Source organism: Microtus oregoni, unplaced genomic scaffold, assembly GCF_018167655.1.
Source record: "Microtus oregoni isolate MIOR12 unplaced genomic scaffold, Mior012 000007F_ref0000211, whole genome shotgun sequence".
Lineage (NCBI taxonomy): Eukaryota > Metazoa > Chordata > Mammalia > Rodentia > Cricetidae > Microtus > Microtus oregoni.
In genome coordinates this window covers 8731125-8749330 of record NW_024543066.1, presented here as the reverse complement: position 1 = coordinate 8749330, position 18206 = coordinate 8731125, and the positions used below count along the sequence as shown (strand labels likewise).

General features: G+C 40.1%; 1 protein-coding gene across 1 annotated transcript in view; it reads left to right on the top strand.

The window, feature by feature from the left end:
* Positions 1-18206, top strand: part of Ctnna3 (catenin alpha 3) — a 1347523-nt gene that overhangs the window by 696867 nt on the left and 632450 nt on the right. Inside the window, exons 8-9 of the mRNA XM_041655198.1 lie at positions 7207-7287; positions 17109-17261. Of these exons, the coding sequence (XP_041511132.1) occupies positions 7207-7287; positions 17109-17261 (234 nt within the window). The remainder of the gene's footprint in view (positions 1-7206; positions 7288-17108; positions 17262-18206) is intronic.

Below are 18206 nucleotides of genomic sequence, written 5' to 3'. Positions count from 1 at the left end.
CTTAGATGACTGCTAATAATAAATTTATTAAACAGAAGTCATGAAAAAGTTACTGATTTACATTCTCTTCGCACACTGCTTCATTTCATTCTCAACTACCCCACAGTGTAGTTGTGGCTATCATTGCCCTGCAGATGAACAGTCTAAAGCTCAGCTTGTGGTTACCTTGTTCATGATCAATTTTAAGATCAATTTAATATTATTTTTGCAGTGCCAGGGATTGAATAAACCCATTAATGATATTTTAAATGTAGCACATTTAAACTGGTAGAAAATATCTCGAACTCTCTAAGAAAAATAAGTTAATACAGAATTTCTATTTGTTTTTGTTGTAAATCGACATGGTAAATTTTTATTTTTCATTCCATTGGTCCTCCATATTATATGCTTACTCTAATAAATTAGAAACAGCAGTAAAGGAAGTACTCACATCTCTTGGGACTGGCAGATTTCCCATTATTTTGCTATGCCCAATGAGATCATTTTAGGTTACTACAAAATATGAAAGAAATGATAGAAACTTTAACATAAGAAGTGTAAAATCCCTTGGGAAACAGATGTTCTTTTGGATAAATATGATTATCTCTATCTTTGTATTTTCACCACGTGAGTCTTGTAAAAACCCTTAGAAAACTGTCAATGTGTGTTCTGTCTCTGGATGTTGTCCTTAGTCTTTAGAAAACCTTCGGTTTTGAGATAACATTAGATACTTTGATGTATATATTTTATAATGTTTAAGTTGAACCTCAAAATATTTATCTTTTTATGGTAAGAATATTCACAATTCTTTTTTCTAGCTTTTTGAAGTATACTCTATTAGTTTCTGGATTTACTCTACTGTGTAATAACATACCAAAGATTCTTAATCCCATCTAACTATAACTTAGAACCCATTGATTAACCTTGCCTATCTTTCTCTTCCTCTGACACTGGAAACCAGCATTCAATACTGTGTATTCTCTTAATTTGCTTATTAATCAATTCTTTCCCTTATTTTGAGAGATGGTTTAGGCATACTAGCAACCTTTGTACTTCATTTATTTATTTTTGAGTATGTATATATGGATATGTGAACAGTGTATGTATGAGGGGTCTTGGTGTTAACAATGGGCATCCTTTCTTGATCTATTTAATTTGTAATTGTGTGTGTGTGTGTGCACATGTGTGATGTGTGAACACATGTACATGTGTGTGGGCATGAGGTACCCATGGAGTTTGGAAGAGGGCATTGGATCACCTGGAGTTGAAGGTCACAGGCAGTGGTCAGCTGTCCTCTTCAGTACTGGAAACTGATCTTGGATTTTCATAACTGCTGATGTATGTTTCCATCATTCTGCCTCACAGGCTGATTAGCCAATAAACTTCCAAGATCTGTCTATCACTGAACTCACTAGGATTGGGTTACGGGCACATGGCCTGGCCATCTTCCCAGCCCTATTGTCTACTTTTAAATTGGGCTAGTTTGGTATTTCTGTTGAGATTTTTGTTGTTATTACTTATATTTTCTGGTATTAGCTCCTTGTTGAAAGTATAGTTTCAGGCAATTTTGGTTTTTGTATTCTGTGCATTGAAGAGCTCTTTCAAAGAGTCTTTATCCCTTTACTGCCCCAAAGTCCCCCCACCCCCGGTTTCTTCTACCAGTTTCTTGGTCTCACTCTATACAGTTACTTTTAATAGTTAAGCTATTTCAAATGTCAGAGTTGATATTTGGTTTGTTTTACGTTTATTTCCATCTCACAGTGCTTGCTTCAGGAAGATTATTCTGCGTGCCCAGCTTAGGCGTCTTCCTGACATGATGTGGTGCGCCGGGAGTCTGAGAGAGGAGGTTTCATTTTGCATGCTTGTCTATTTGTATATCTCTCATGCCTAAAAAATGTAGTCCAGAATCTGTTCCCTCTACTATTTGTTAAGCATAAAATATTTTTAAAGCTATTTCTACAGAGAAGAACTAAGTTTAAGGGCATCATATTTCATATTCACCATGAAATAAAGATTTTACACTAAAAGGGGAAATGTTTCTTTTACAAAGCTTGAGGGAAAATGGCATACATAAAAAAATCAAAACCTAACAGAACAACAACAAAACTATTTTTTCCTGCTGTTTAAATTATATCCAGGAATCCTCTACATTAATACATTCATTTGATTATGAATTTGAGAAATTGATTTTGAGAATTGATGCTAAATTCCTCATTTCTAGTATTTGGGGCTCATTTTTTTTCCCGGGGTGAGTCTCACGACCATCATTTTCAATCGTCTCAATTTATTTATGCTGTTTCAAGTTTACATTACATGTCTCAATACATTTTCAGTGATTGTTTATACAAGAAACTGTTTAATTAAAAACATACTGTTCTAGCCGGGCGGTGGTGGCACTCACCTTTAATCGCAGCACTAACGGGGCAGAGGCAAGCGGATCTCTGTGAGTTTGAGGCCAGCCTGGTCTACAAGTGCTAGTTCCAGGACAGGCTCCAAAGCTACAGAGAAACCTTGTCTTAAAACAAGCAAGCAAACAGAAAAGCATACCATTCTGTAATTTTTGGAAAAAAAGGTGATCCTGTTATAGAATTTGAAAGCCATATTGGAATATAAGAATATTTAGTGGCAAACCTTCTTGTTTTGAAGCTGAGCACAGCAATGTTATGGGATTTGTTGACAACTTATAGCTTTACTTCTGTATTATCCAATAACTTTTGAACACTCACCATGTGCAAGCATTGTTTATGCTATGAGCACCAAAACACATGCAGGACCGACCTGGAGGATGGAAACGGCTTCCTGAGTGATACAGCCAAGTAGCAACTACTCAATTCTCTTTATTGAGACAAGCGTACTTGTGCTGACCAGATTCTCCTCTTTAGATGATCACTTCAGTTCGTAGTCCCCTCCCTCTCCCAGCCACTCATCACGGGATAACAGCATGGATTGCTGTCTTCCTTTCACCTGCCAGCATCTGCCAGTCCCTATCCTACCTCGTTTACTCAAGCAGAGCCCCGAGTTCATCACTTTCCTTTATCCTGACCATCACTGGATTCATTTCAACACATCTCATCCCTCTTAGAGCCTTTGGCTGTGACCATCTAATTCTAATTCTGTCTGTGTTCTGATGTCCTCACATCCACTGTGCAGACTCCAGCCCCTTTGATATAATGGCCTGACCGTTTCACTCACTTGATTAAATTGTATGACTCTCAGTTGTCTGTAGGACCAATTTCATTTCTTAGTGTGTCAAAAGTCAATAGGTCAAGCTTCACACTTTTTATGCTAGTTGTCAAATATTCCTGAAGATACTGGCCTTTGATCAAGCTGCCCTTCCACTCCCCATGTCCTTTGCTCCTATCTTTACTTGCCTGACTCCCAGATATTCTTCAATGCTCCTTTATCACTTCCTTGGGAGTCCTTCCTTCCCCTCGGCTTAATGAGAGTGCTATCCAATCAATCTCCAGATTGTCTTTGATTTTTATTTTTATCAAATGCTGTGTCTGTGTTTATGTCTTCTGCTGAGGCAGACAGGGTGCTGAAGGTGTTGCTGTACCCTGTGCGGTGTCTGTCACAGAGTAGATCATAAAGATTTATTGATTATGTTAGTCTGTTTATTAGACCACATGCTAGTTTAAAAGCCCAAGAAATATAAGAAAGGGTGATGGACGACAGTGAGTAATATCAGCTGAGAAGATCCCCAAACATTCTCCTTAAAATGTAGTAATTGATATAACTCGAAAGATGTCCGCACTGAGAAAAACAGGAGTTCAGAAGGGAAAGGGTTTCTCATAAGCAGAACTCCAGAGTTGTGGCTGCACTGTCTAGAACAAAGGACCCATCAAGAAGTCCCATCAGCTGTTATGAGTAAATCCAAGATTAAGTCCTTGTAAGGTCTTAGACACCAAGATGACGGATTTGTTGTGAACTTCATCAGCAATGGGGACAGAGGGAAGAGTTTTAAAACAAAGAGCAGGTGTAATTAAATCCCAGCTTTTTCTACTCAGTCTGAGTCGCTTGACGATTGACAGCTTGGTTTCCTACCTGGGTGCTCTTTAGTATATTGGCTTGTCATTTAAAGACCCCTTGCATGAAACCAAAAGGAAGCATTTACCATAGCACTATTCTGCAAGTCCTTCTGAAGTCAGGAACATGTTCCATATCCTAACCATGTTTTACTGAATAAAACCATGTTCAGGATTGATTTCTCCAACAAAGTCTCTTTTTATGGGAAGTTTATTTACATTCATTGACAGGAATGTGTGTTTTTTTCCCCCGTCCAGCTTCGATCCTTGCTGTGTTTCCAAGCGTCTCTCTCCCTGATGCTCTTTGAAAGCCAACCCTTTCCATTAACAGGGCTGTGCGGACTTACTGATGGCTCCTGCCACGGCTTCTTTAGAGGGACGTCTTCTCCTCTGAGCACTTGGTGGTAGGCAAGTCCTCACTGTTATCTTTGGTTGTGTTTTAATATCCTGCCCTGTCCATCCATCTCTCATCTCAGAACACAGGGCTTGCCTTTCACCCTCGCTCATTGCTGGATGATTTGTTAAGGCTTTGAAAACAGAAGGAATGAGGTGCTTTTAAACAGGACAGGGCTATTTCTTCTTGCTTTATTTATTTTTATGCCATGCAAAAGGAATAAAGAGGTATAAAATGGCTCAACTGAAGCCAAATAAATCTGGATAAATAGAGCAAGAACCCAATAAAAACCCGGGGGGTGAGAAGGAAGAAAAGTATCGGGGATGGGAGATAAAAGGAAGGAATAAAAAAGAAAATCTAATAAGTCCTACAGCATTAAGGTCTATTTATTATTACCCAGGGAACAAAGTGCCTTTGACCCAATGAAATATTTTAAAGTAGGGTTAAGCTCTGGGTGGAAATTAGGAAGTCATCTTTAAATGTATCCTTTATTGTATCTTCTCACGCTTCCACCTCCAGTCATCCTCTGTTAAAGCTTTGTCTGTGTCTGCTGCGAGGTCCAGGGAGGCCGACATCTTTCACTTGTCCTGATGAATCACAGCACAGAGGCTTGTGAGATTTCACAGCCAACACGGCAGGAGTCTCTCATATCATTCCTTATATCAGGGCAGGGGGTGAGAGGGCGTGGGGCTCTCTTTGTCCTAACTCCTGCCCATTTGGGGTGATTGCTGCCTTCATGAAATGAAAAAAAAAAGATGTAACCAAGAGCTAATAATGCACAAAACTAGAGAGTAAAGGCTAAGCTCTTTAGATAAAATTAGAAACTGGGTTTAGGCCCATTGTAGATCTGTTTATGCCATTGCTTTATGTAACGCTGAATTAATGCTTCACGATTCTCTATTGCTAAAATAAAGACTGCTTACCTAGAGCCGTTAAAGTAATCACAAGTTTTATTTGAGCACATGCTCAAGAATCATTTTGGTATCAAGAACTTTTTTTTTTCTCAGTTAAATGACCTAACACCAGTATGTCCTACCATGCTTTCCATCATTCCTCTCTTCTTTTACTATGGACAGTTTCAAACATATGCACCTTTTATATTCTTTGAAAATGAAAATCTCTTTTACTTTTCTGTGTGTTTATGAAGGTGTACATGTGTGTACATGCAGATGCCAGCAGACAGTCTCCGCTGTTGTTCCTTAGGCACTATTCATGTCAATGAGTAGAACCTAGTAGATACAGCCCCATGGGTGATAAGTACCCTGCAGAGTATTGCATGCTCCCAAGTGATGGCCGTTTTTTCACATCTGATGCTGAGAAAAATCCATGTGTAACTGTGGTTAAGAGGATTCCAGCTATTGCCGATTGGGCTGAGTGCTAAACTCCGAGTTCATCATTAGCTTTCTGGCTTGTTATGGAGCTCTAATTAAACCATGTTGCACTTTGAATGAAGTTGCTAATTTATGTATAGTCATCAAACCTGTTCAATAACTCCCTTGCAAGTAATTATTGCAAGGGTACTGGGAAGGCATAGAGATGAAAGGGGCCTGTTGGAAAATGCCAGTGAGCAAGAAGAGCTCACTTGTGATTGTGGGAGAATTGTTTCGAGGGGTATATTGCATTGAAGGACCTTCTTGTGAAACCATTGAGGAACAGCAAGGGTTTTAACAGGTGTCTATGTGTAAGAACTGGGAAAAGACATAGAAAGCCTTGGGAATGTGGCCCTTCAGAGAGTAGTGTTTGAGAAGATGGCAGGAGAACCAGGCACACCTATTGAGTACAGCAGATGATCTTGATTTTGTTGTTGTTATTAAGACATGGTACTACTTGAAGGTGTCGGTTTTTTCAGTGAGGCTGGCCTAGGGAGGGAGTGGAATGATGTACTGCCTTGTCCCTACTGTGCTACAGGGTCTCTTTTCATTGACTCCATTCTGGAAGCTCAGCGAGCAGCTGCTGATTTTTAAGGTCTCCTCTCAGAACCTTTTGCAGTTTATTAATTTAAAAGCAGCAGCAATTTTCCTAGAGGTGAGAGCCATAATGATTTTTTCCAATCTCTTTGCTGGGAGCTATCCTTGAGAATGTAGGATTAGATTCAACCCGGTTGTCTCCCTCAACAAGAATATGTTGAAAATGTCAACCAAGGTGATTCTCTGTGTGTTGAGAAGTCCAAGGCTTAGGTTAAAGAATGTAACGGAGAGGACTGTTCCGCTTACAGAATGAAAACGTGTTGCACAAATTATCTCAAGGAGCCAAAAGCAGCATCCAGTTCTCACCTAAAACAATTTGTTCTTGGAATATTGTCAGCTAAAATTGTGGTCAACTTTTGCAAATTGTATGAATTTGCACTGCATATTTTATTTAGTGTTTAGCAAGACTCCAATATGGCTCTGCATAACTTCCACAATACACCAAGAAGATGACTTCAGAAACTCCCACGGAAGTTGACAAATCGGGCATCTAATGCTTTTAAGCTAATTGCGTGCTTAGTGGTTAAGGAGCTGACTTGTTAAGAATGAAGATCAGAGTTTTGTCAAGACAATGCTCTGCCTGCTGCCACATTGAATCCGATCAAACCCTGTATCAGAAATATTACAGACGCTTAAAGAAGAAAATAATGCGCGTTTTAATCGCCGTGCTACTTAGCGTTTCAGTGAAGGGCTCGTGAGTCATCGGCACTGTCATAGCAGTTTTGAAAACTATTCTTGAATTTTCAAGCTGTTATTTTCAGGAAATTTCGAAAGCAAATTGCTAAGTGATAAAGAGTAATTTGGTAGCATTTGCTTATGTCAGTGTTTTGCTTCCTTGCAGGCTGGAAAAACAGAAAAGAGTAATGCCCTGAATGCCGCCATAGACAACATGAGCAAGAAAACAAGAGACCTCCGCCGACAGGTGAGAGCAAAGAGAGGCATGGGCAGGGATGAGCAGCAAAAGAAGCTCGCACACATGGCTGTATCATTTATTGTTTTTGGTCTTCTAGAATGATAGAGTGGGAAACCCAAAAGCAAACTTGTACTTTCCACATTTCCATGCCTCAAATGTGTTGTGGCAAAGGAGTATGTGCCTTAACGGCATGCAGAATTGCAATTGAATCTTGGCTCTGTCCTCACAGATGTGAGTTCTGAGGCATATATTTCATCTCTCAGAGCTTCTATGAAATGCAGTTAACAACGTGAGTAAGGCTTTGGATAGGAAGTGAACGCATATTGCTGCACTGGAGAGGTGGCCTAGTTGGTAAGGTGTTTGCCTTACAAGCAAGAGCACCTGAGTTCAAGCCCCACCACCCTCTTGGAAAAAGACCAGTTGTGGTGTGGGACAGGCTCATCATCCAAGGACTCGGGTGATGGAGACAAATGGATTCCTGGGCCTCTCTGCCTAGTCAACTCAGACTTCTTGGTGAGTTCCTCATAGTGGAAAGCCCTATCACAATGCAAAGGTGTATGGATCCTCATTAATGACACCCGAAGTTGTCTTCCGACCTCACATACATGTGTAGCACATACACACATCCTTGCACAAATGAACATGTACACATATACACACATCTGCTTCCACAGAAGATAAAATCAGTGTATTTGTTTGTCTGGCACACTACGTGTTTAGAGATGTTGGGAAACCAGCTTCATGACAGTACTACTTTTAATGACAGCTTGACACAATAGGAGATATCTCAGAGGAGGGACCATCAAGAAAATGCCTCTAGAATATTGGGTTGTGGCCAAGCCTGTAGGGCCTTTTCTTAATTAGTGACCAGTGAGAGAGGCCCAGTTCGTTGTGGGTAGTGCCACTCCTAGGCTGGTGGTCCTGGATTCAATAAGCAAGCTTTTGAGCAAGTCAGTAAGCAGCACGCCTCCATGGCCTCTGCATCAGCTCATGCCCCCACGTTCCTGCCCTGTTTGCAATCCTTCCTAACTTCCTTCATTGTTAAACAGTGATGAGGAAGTGTAAACCTCATCAACCCTGTCCTTCCCAAGTTGCTTTGGTCCTGACTTTCTGTAAGAGCCGTAGCTGAGACAAGTTCACACTGACTTTCTCGTCCTAATGCAGAGAGCTTCTCACAGCTCAACATGTTCACGTCTTTCTCTTCCTGGTTTGTGGGTGCCTCAGAGAGAAGTTTCTTTGGAGACACTTCTTTAGTTTTTAGTCGCCAGGATCAGAAGCCTGGAAAGGATTTTACTAAGCAGTTGAGAAACAAAGTGTTATGAAACAATTTCCCCACAAACATAGCCAATTTCCAAGGCCTTTTGCTTCCTAATCCTTTACACTGTTAATTGCCAGATATTTTTCCCCTTAGGGACAGCTATAACATAGTCACCACTAACTCATAAAAACAGGGGAAAAGGCTTTTAACCAGTAGCTTTTAATGCTATATATTATCTTAGTTAAATGGGAAGGATTTGAGAAATGACTGGGCCATATTTTAATTCAGAAATAGATCTATATACAGATTAATAGGATTCCCAGATAGTGAGGTTGTTTTGCAGCAGAATTTTAAATTCTGTGGAAATCATGGTTTCTTATTGTTAGGACCTTGATGTAAATTCTCTTTCTGCTGCTAGAAGTTAGAATCTTGGGATGTAAGAGTCAAAGGAGTGTACCAGCACAGCCCCTTTGGGACGCTGGTGAGAAAACCAGACACTTTGGTCAGGGCCTAAGGTGCAAGGGGCATTGAGTCACGACCTAGACAAGGGCCCAGACACTTGAGCTCTCAGAGTTGGACTTCCTCTTTCTTATATGATTTTCATTTTCTTTCTTCCCACTCCCGTCTTGATACAGAGTCTCCTGTATCCCCAGCTGGCCTGGAATTTCTGATCTCCCAAGTGGCAAGGGCTGGGGTTACAGGTATTTCTTTTCCCTGAGGCATTAGGTTTGAAGTCAGATCTTTCTGTATGCTTAGTAAACCAGCTCAACCATCCCATACCCCCAAGCCCTTCTTCAGGATCCCCACCCCTGCTTCTCTTCTTAGAGTGTAGAAGAACTATGTCTGTCAACCATAGTATTTCATGTCCTCATCTCTTCCATCTAGTTTGCCACCAGCAAATCTATGTATAAAATGCTAATCTATATTCATACCTCCCCAACCTTTACAGTTATTATTTTCCTCAAAGACTTCAGAAAAAGCAATTTCTTACATATTGAGCTAGAAGATTTAGCAAATCAGGTTTAACATGCCCAGTTAAGTTTGAATTTTAGGTTAGCAACACATATGCCCTAACACAATTGTGTTCCAGATGTGGCATGGGACACTCATATTTTAAAAAGAGTGTTGACTTTTATTTTGCAGTCATGCATGGCTTGTCCCCTCACCATCCTTGGCGAGATCCGGACTGTCATACCACGGTCGCTAACCCTTTCTCGTGGTCATTTCAGTTTGCAGAGCGCAGCCCTGCTCTAGGGATCTCACAGAGCCGCCGCACTTTTGTTTCAGTTTCTTGTAGCACAAAGCACCATAAATAAGGCCTACTGTGATCCCAGGGAGCCACTGCTGGGGATCAGCAGGCCTCTTTCCCGTTGGTCTTCACTTGTGATGGCGGCAGCCAACCAACCACCACCCGACAGCGCAGGTTGGGAGTTGAGATCCAAGGTAGAAGAATATGGTTCCTTCTTCACTATACAGGTGAAACACAGCCATGAAAGACACTCTTAATGAAGGACCACGCAGGAGCACTTTCTCATTTTGAGAACCTGCACGTCCGTGTGAGGAGATGGAATGAAGTGTACTCTTTGGAGACACCCATGATCTTCAGAGAACCACCGTGATTCTCATTGTCCAACCGCTCTTCTCCCCACACCCAAAATGACTTCATTTCCTACCGTGGAATCTATACTTTGGGTATATAGTTTGAGTACATAGTCTGGGTTTGGGAATGTAACTTGGCATGCTTGTAGCTCTGGTATCAATTCCTAACACCTCACGAACAGGGCATGGTGGTACTTATCTGTCAAATCAGCACCCAGCATAAAGAAGCAGAATGAACATAAGGGTAAGATTACCTTCTTCTCTAAACGAGTTTAAAGCCAGCCTGGGGTACATGACACCATTTCTCAAAAACAAAAACAAACAAACAAACAAACAAACAAACAAAAACACTGAAGCAGCAAAATGAGTAATCTTTGTCTTTTTACGCTTTCAACATGGAAGAACTTATTCTAAGCTCCTTACATATGCTCGTTTCTGACAAAACAAAGCCCTGCTCTTAAACTGCCTTTGAAATATTTAATGATCATTTCTTGTTCTAGAACTGGTTTTATTTTTAGTAAAACGTCCTGAGAACCTCTCCTTTTGGCTCATCTGTCCTTATCCGTTTCATAACCGTCACTTTTTCATCAGTAACAGAAATGCCTCAGCTTTAGATCAGAGAATGATTGAGTCTGTAAGAGGAGCAATACATTTCTTAGGAATGTCTAAAGAGTCGCTGTCATACATTGTGTGGACCATCAAGATGGAAGGTTCCAGCACATGACATAGTTGGTTTCTCATTCTCTGACTTTCTCACACAGTTTATTAGGGATGGACTCAAAGATCTTGGCATTGTGTTCTCACTTTTCTGTGAATCGATCACTACAATTTTAGTCTTTGGCATTTTTTTAAATCTCTTTAGTTGGCCCTCTCCAGAGCTACATACTCACCCACCTCTGATAGAAGGATCTACTAACTTCTCAGTAAATGGCCATCTCCTCGTTAAGCACGCAATTGCAGGCTCGTCATGTTCAGCATCAGATAGAAAGCTCACGGCATCCTCTGCTCTCCCCCTTCTCCACTTCCTGTCCTTCTCTTTCTCATCTTAAATCACCCGAGTTCCAAAATAGTATGGATGGTACTCCTCCTTTCAGCGAACTTTAGCTGTTTTCTTCAGCAGGAATCATTATTATTTTCTGGGAGCTCTTCAAAACACATGAGCTTCTTTTGCAGCAGTCATTCCTTCTATGCCTGTGCTTGATTTTTTTTCTCTTCAGGAAGATTTTCTTCCCCGTGGATTGTAAACCTTTATAATGATAATTATGATCAGATCTTCCATTTGCTGAATATTTCCAGAGCACTCTAATGAGTGTATTCTTTGAGTTATTGATTTCATCCTTGAAATAAGAAATAATATTATAGTATTATATCAATTCTCAAGTCTATCAATTTGCTAAAGTTTCCTTGGTAGAGTCATGGCTCGATCCCAGGGACAATATAACTAAAACCCCTGTGTGTAATCACCACACCAGGGGACAAGGAAAATGACTTGTTGGTTTTTCAAAAACCCCAGAAACAAATGCACTGATTTATCTGCCATCCATTTTTTCCATTATTTATTTTACACATTTTTTCAAAACTTCCCTTTTCTTTATCCTCTCACTTGGCCTCCAGTTATTTACTTGAGGATTATCTACTGGAACTTCCAATAAACGAAGAATGTTTCTAAATACGTGTACTTGACTAAAAACCAAAACATTCAAATATCTTCTAGCTCGGCTGTCTTGTGAAGAGTGAAGCCTGCTTAATTTTACTAAAGTTGGGTTAAGAGTCTCACTTGTGTATATTACTACAAAAGGCATTGCAGTTCATAGATGCTAAAGTAATGGTGAACCATATCAAAACAGAAATCTGGCAACGGCAAACAAAAGAAACACATAATTCTGCAGTTTGATTGCTTGGCTAGAGGCATCTTTGCTACCCACACCGGCAGCTCAAGTGAACCACTTGGAAAGCCATTATCTGCTCTTGTTGTTGTCATCATCACATATTCAGTTCTCAGGCGACCACATCCCACAAACTCGGCGCAGTGACTAGACACTGACTGTTACTTGATTTACTCCTTATTGATCAGTCAAGTTTTGCAAATTATTTCATTCACTTACTTAAAGTTAACATGTCACATGTATATACAAATAGAGATTTTCTGATTTTGAAGGAGGCATGTTTTCTGAAAGGCTCTCTTTCCTTTGCGTGCATCTCCCCCTTCCAGTTTATTCTTCGCCCTTATTTGGTAACTATGGTAGACTGCCTTACAGTTTCCACGCGGGGCTTTCACTTTTGTGTTTCAATTGTAGAGAAATACATTATTTTATTTGAGATACTAAACCACTTATATCAGCAAGAATTAAAAAAAATGATGCCGCAAAGCCTTTTATTAAGCTCCAGTGAGAAAAGACAGAAAGCCCCTCTGTTTGGCTTTGCTCCGACATCATTCATGCTTGACCACCAGCAAGTATTTACTGATAATTCATACTCCACAACTCCTGTCAGCTTCCCACCAACTTCAAATTTTAGCACTATTACTTCACATGTTAGAGTCTTCTTTAGAATTTTTTTTTATGTCATCCAAGTGAAAGAAATATAGGAAGCTCCTGGAAAGGAAGACAGTATGAAAATAAATAAGCTATGGGCTATATAAGTAATACATATATAGACAAGGTGTAAAGAGAATGTCTCCTGGGAAGAAATATGTCAAGACAAATGAAGGAGATTGCCTAACAGCACATCCTAGACTTTCTACATTTGGTCCCTAGACACCCGGCTTGTTTTATCCCATAATAATCCCTTTTTCATGGTCAACAAAATGTAGGGCCGGACAGAGTTATATTCAGTGATGTACAAAACAGAAGCGGCAGAGTATGATCTGCAAAGAACGGTGCGTGGAGACCTGGAGTCTGTCAGAAGTGAATGACCACGCATGACCAACAGAGGATGGGTTGAAATTAAATCTTGTTCATGAGAGCAGACACTTAGCACAGGCCTTTAGTGCAGAGAGTTTCATTGGGAGGAAGTTCCAAAAGATAATTTTTTGGTAAATGCCAAGCAAGCCAGAAGAGAGAGGGTATGCTATCAGGGCTGCAAGTATAGGTGATAGGGGCTTAAGGACTGCTGCAAATCAGAATTTCTCCTCAGGTTGCCTAGCCTATGGAGGAAGCCAGATCTAGTAGCTGTCACCACTGATGAGGATTGTTCCTCTCTAAACATTGCAAGCTGCAGTTGTGCTTCCATTAAGAACCTTGCAGAGGCTTAGATAGAGTAAGCGCTGAGGCAGAATGACAAAAAAATAAAAGCATGGGATGTCTTCAGAATGAATAGTATCAAAGGCTACAACAAGAAGTGAAATTGCAGACTGATGTAGAGGATGTGCAGTGCAGTACTGATCTAGAGGGTGTGCAGTGCAAACTGATCTAGAATGTATGCAGTGCAGTACTGATGTAGAGTGTGTGTAGTCCAGTACTGATCTAGAGGGTGTGCAGTGCAATACTGACCTAGAGGGTATGCAGTGCAGTACTGATCTAGAGGGTGTGCAGTGCAGTACTGATCTAGAGGGTGTGCAGTGCAATACTGACCTAGAGGGTATGCAGTGCAGTACTGATCTAGAGGGTGTGCAGTGCAGTACTGATCTAGAGGGTGTGCAGTGCAGTACTGATCTAGAGGGTATGCAGTGCAGACTGATCTAGAGGGTATGCAGTGCAGTACTGATCTAGAGGGTATGCAGTGCAGTACTGATCTAGAGGGTGTGCAGTGCAGTACTGATCTAGAGGGTATGCAGTGCAGACTGATCTAGAGGGTATGCAGTGCAGACTGATCTAGAATGTATGCAGTGCAGTACTGATGTAGAGTGTGTGTAGTCCAGTACTGATCTAGAGGGTGTGCAGTGCAATACTGACCTAGAGGGTATGCAGTGCAGTTCTGATCTAGAGGGTGTGCAGTGCAGTTCTGATCTAGAGAGTATGCAGTGCAGTACTGATCTAGAGGGTATGCAGTGCAGTACTGATCTAGAGGGTATGCAGTGCAGACTAATCTAGAGGGTATGCTGTGCAGACTGATCTAGAATGTATGCAGTGCAGTGCTGATCATCTAGAGGGTGTGCAGTGCAGTGCTGATCTAGAGGGTATGCAGTGCAGTGCTGATCTAGAAGGTGTGCTGTGCAGTACTGATCTAGAGGGAGTGCAGTGCAGACTGACTGATCTAGAGGGTTTGCAGTGCAGACTGATCTAGAGTGTTTGCAGTGCAGACTGATCTAGAGGGTATGCAGTGCAGTATGAAGGCCTCTCAGGTCAGCTTTAACTACAGTCGTGAGTAGAAGGATAAAGCTTTTGCATTCAGCAAGTCAGGCAGAGACTTCTGGCAGAGCTGTGTTTAGCTAGGCAGTTTGTTATTTTCCTGTATTAAAATGCTTTCTGGGGAAAATACGGCTTGCTCTTAAAGTCTTCATTCCACAAGTCACGAGTTTCTCACAAATTCCTTCTGTCATGAGATCAAAAAGAGCACATCTTACAATGTGAGACAGCAGTCTCTGGCTCTTGGTTTTATGGAAAATAAAACCATATCATTTGAAAAATCATAGGAGGGTGATGAGATATTTTCGGTTTAGTTGTAGATAGGGACTGCCTCATCTATGTTGGTGAAAAGTAGTCTGTTTTTAAACATGCATTTATTTCAAGTTAGTTAATATTAAATCTTGCCTCTTAATCTCACAGTCAAATTACTAGAAATTGGAATTTCTTCCCAGTGTCTCTACTTTCTTGTTTCCCAGTCACTCTTGAAGAAATAATGATAGATTTCTATATCCCATTTTATACAAAACTTGCAGTTACTGTGTTCACCAAGAACCTTCTTGGAGATCAAATTCTATAAACCAATCTGTTTTAAAAGTTCAGTTCTTTTAAAGTATATATATATATATATAGTGTATTAGATGTATGTACTCCATATATATTTATGTTATATATCCTAGTTTTCCTTTGTTATAATGCTTAATGCTCACATTTCTCTGCTAGCTTACATGTGTTCGTACATTTCTCTCTTCACCTTTCTCTGAATACCTAGCTCTCAAAATGCTGTTCAGAAGCACTTCTTTCATTGACTGAAGTCAGGTATCTGACAGTGATGGTAATGATAACTATTTTGTAGGATGCACATGTTTGGAGAGTCATGACAATGAGATTTACTTGAAGTTTGCCTTTTAGTTAGTTCTTGTAGTAAGTATTCTTTATTTTCAGCCATTCTCTTGGCCCTTTAAGTCTTGCTCTTCCATTGATGTGTCTGCTGTGGTGGTGTTTCCAGCTGGGCTCTTGAATGTCTGCTCACTATGTGTCTATCATCAAGGTTCTAGCTATATCATATGCTTGAGCTAACTTCCATATTCTGACCCCCGTAGATGAACTATAGAAAAGAGTTATCTCTCAAATCCAAATTAACATCCAAGTTCCAGAAAAGAACGGGGTAGAGGGGTGTCCCTACAAACTCTGCCCTGCTCTTGAGATCCTCAACACATCTTCCCTGTTTCTGAAATATATACATGTACTTCATGACTACAACCCTAGCCTGTGCCCTTGACTGCAAATACACTGCTCACTCATTTATGGCCATCACCTTGCCTTGTGACCTCACACCTCCTTCACCCTGTTACAAGTGTCTAGTAAATATTAATTTGTTGCCATTAGTGGCTTAACGCAAGGCATAGTAAGCACAAAGTTTCACTGAGGATTTCCTGCAGTCTATGATGTAACTGGGAGCTAGAAAACTTCACAATGATTCTCAGCTAGCTATACTAATATGAGTGGAGGTGTTTTCCTTCAGGAAGTTGATAGCCCTTCCTGCACACATATATCATCCTATAATTATTATAGGAAGGCAGCACTTTTTTTCTATTTTTTTGAAGTGCTGGGAATTGAACCTAAGACCTTACATATGGAAGGCAAGTGCTCTGCCACTGAACTATCTTTCTAATAGGATAGTGCTTTATACAAATGAAGCTCTATCATTTTGGACCTGGAAACTATAACAATAAAAATTCTTACACTATTTGAAACTAAGATGTCAAGTGGTTTTTAAAAATAGCCTAAAATATAACCCTCACAGAAGTCAAGTTGTCTTTCTGATTTTTATCATTTTATTTATAGAGAGAAGTTACTAAACAAACATGTTGATCAAAAAACCTTATGGCTCATTCATAAAAAATGATGTTGTTTATTAGAGTCCAATATTAGTATATTGTAATCCCTATAGTTTCAGTAATTAGAAATACAATACATTAATTTCAGAGCCATTTTTAAATTTCAGAAAATCTCTGCTGAGTACAGGAATTATCTGAAGTCATGTAGAAGCTTCCATGTTATTTAATTTAAAAGAGCTCATTGTGTCAGAATGTTACAGTTGTTTAATAATTTAAGGTGTGAGGGCAAGAACAGTTAATGCAAATGGAGAAACTGGGACACCAAACTCATTTATTCATCTTCTTGTTCTATTAATCTGTTATTATCTGGTGCAATTTGTGATCTCACTTGGTTTAATCACCATGAAGTCTACAATTTAGATAATCAAATGTATCATCAATTCTTCCAATAAGTTAGAAAGTAGTTTATAATTTTGTAATTATTAAAATACAGTATGCATTTTATTTGTACACAGGTTGAACATTGTAATCATGTAATTTCTTTGAGGAAAGAATATTGAATTACCACTTATAATTTGAGTCATGGGCTAAATATAATAATAATGATAACAATAATAAATGGCTTTTGGGAACAAGGAGATTACTGCTGCCTGATTTTTTTTTTTATTCTGAACATTCTGTTTATTTTGCTTGTAAAGGATGTTCACACACTGCACCACATATTCTGATTGTAAGGATTGCTTAGGAAATGTGTAAAATGAACTTTAGAGCCACCAAGATCATAAGACTAGAAAAATAACACAAACTTTCTCGGGGAAATAAAAGGAATCCTTTTCTTCTTCTTCTCAGCTCCGCAAGGCGATTATAGATCACATATCAGATTCTTTCCTGGACACGACGGTTCCACTCCTGGTTCTCATTGAAGCTGCTAAGAACGGCCGAGAAAAGGAAATCAAAGAATACGCTGCGATATTTCATGAGCACACAGGCAGGCTCGTGGAGGTAAGCGTGCTATAGCCGCAGCTGCTCCCAATCCGGGAAAGCAAGGTTCCTTCGCCATTTACAGTTGATTTCTACTCGTATAAAAACAGTTGACAACACACTACAAATGTCACAGTGCGGGACCTAGGTAACAGGAAATTGGTATAAGCCACCCTTCAGCGCCTTGAACAGAAGCAATTTATTCATAAAGATCTGGGAAACTGTGCTCACTGCTGTTTCAGTTTTAAATACCCATTTTAGTGGCACTAGACAAAAGAACAAACTAGATGCATAGTTCTATCATAGTAAATATTTTCTTACCATTCTATCTTTAATTTACCAAATATTCCATGCCATGTGCTTTATTGTCTGGGTTTCATGGGTCTTTCCCTCCTGCTTTTTAGAACATAGTATGTGACATAAAAAAAAAACAAACAAACAAAAAAAAACAAAACAAGACAGTAGAATGTGCGGATTTTGAGAGTTCCATGAAAAATTAAGTAGGAAGACTGGTTTAGAGGAAGGGGAGATGATAAACCACAATTCCCTCTGCTTAGCAGCTGCAGATGTGACCACGACGCCATGGTTTGAAGAGCAGGATGGCAGATTGCTAACAGAACTACGAAGGGCTGTAGATAAGAGATTCTCAAGAGTCAGTGAGTTGAACCTGTTGCCTCATGGGTATCAAATACAGCTCATTAGAGCAGAGATTCTGAATGGAAGAATTTCTTCAGGCAACAGAACGGACAAGACCAGGAACCAGAGACTAGAAGGGATGAGTGTTCTACCAGGTTCATAAGCCAGAAATCATTCTTGGCTGCTATTCAGCAGTGCGTCTGTCCCAGTTTTTGTTCACCAGTTTTTGTTTTTTAAACAGAGTCTTTCTGTGTCACCTCGGCTAGTTTAGAATGCATTCTGTAGCCCAGGCTGCCCCCACACTCACAAGATCCACCTGCCCGTGTCTCC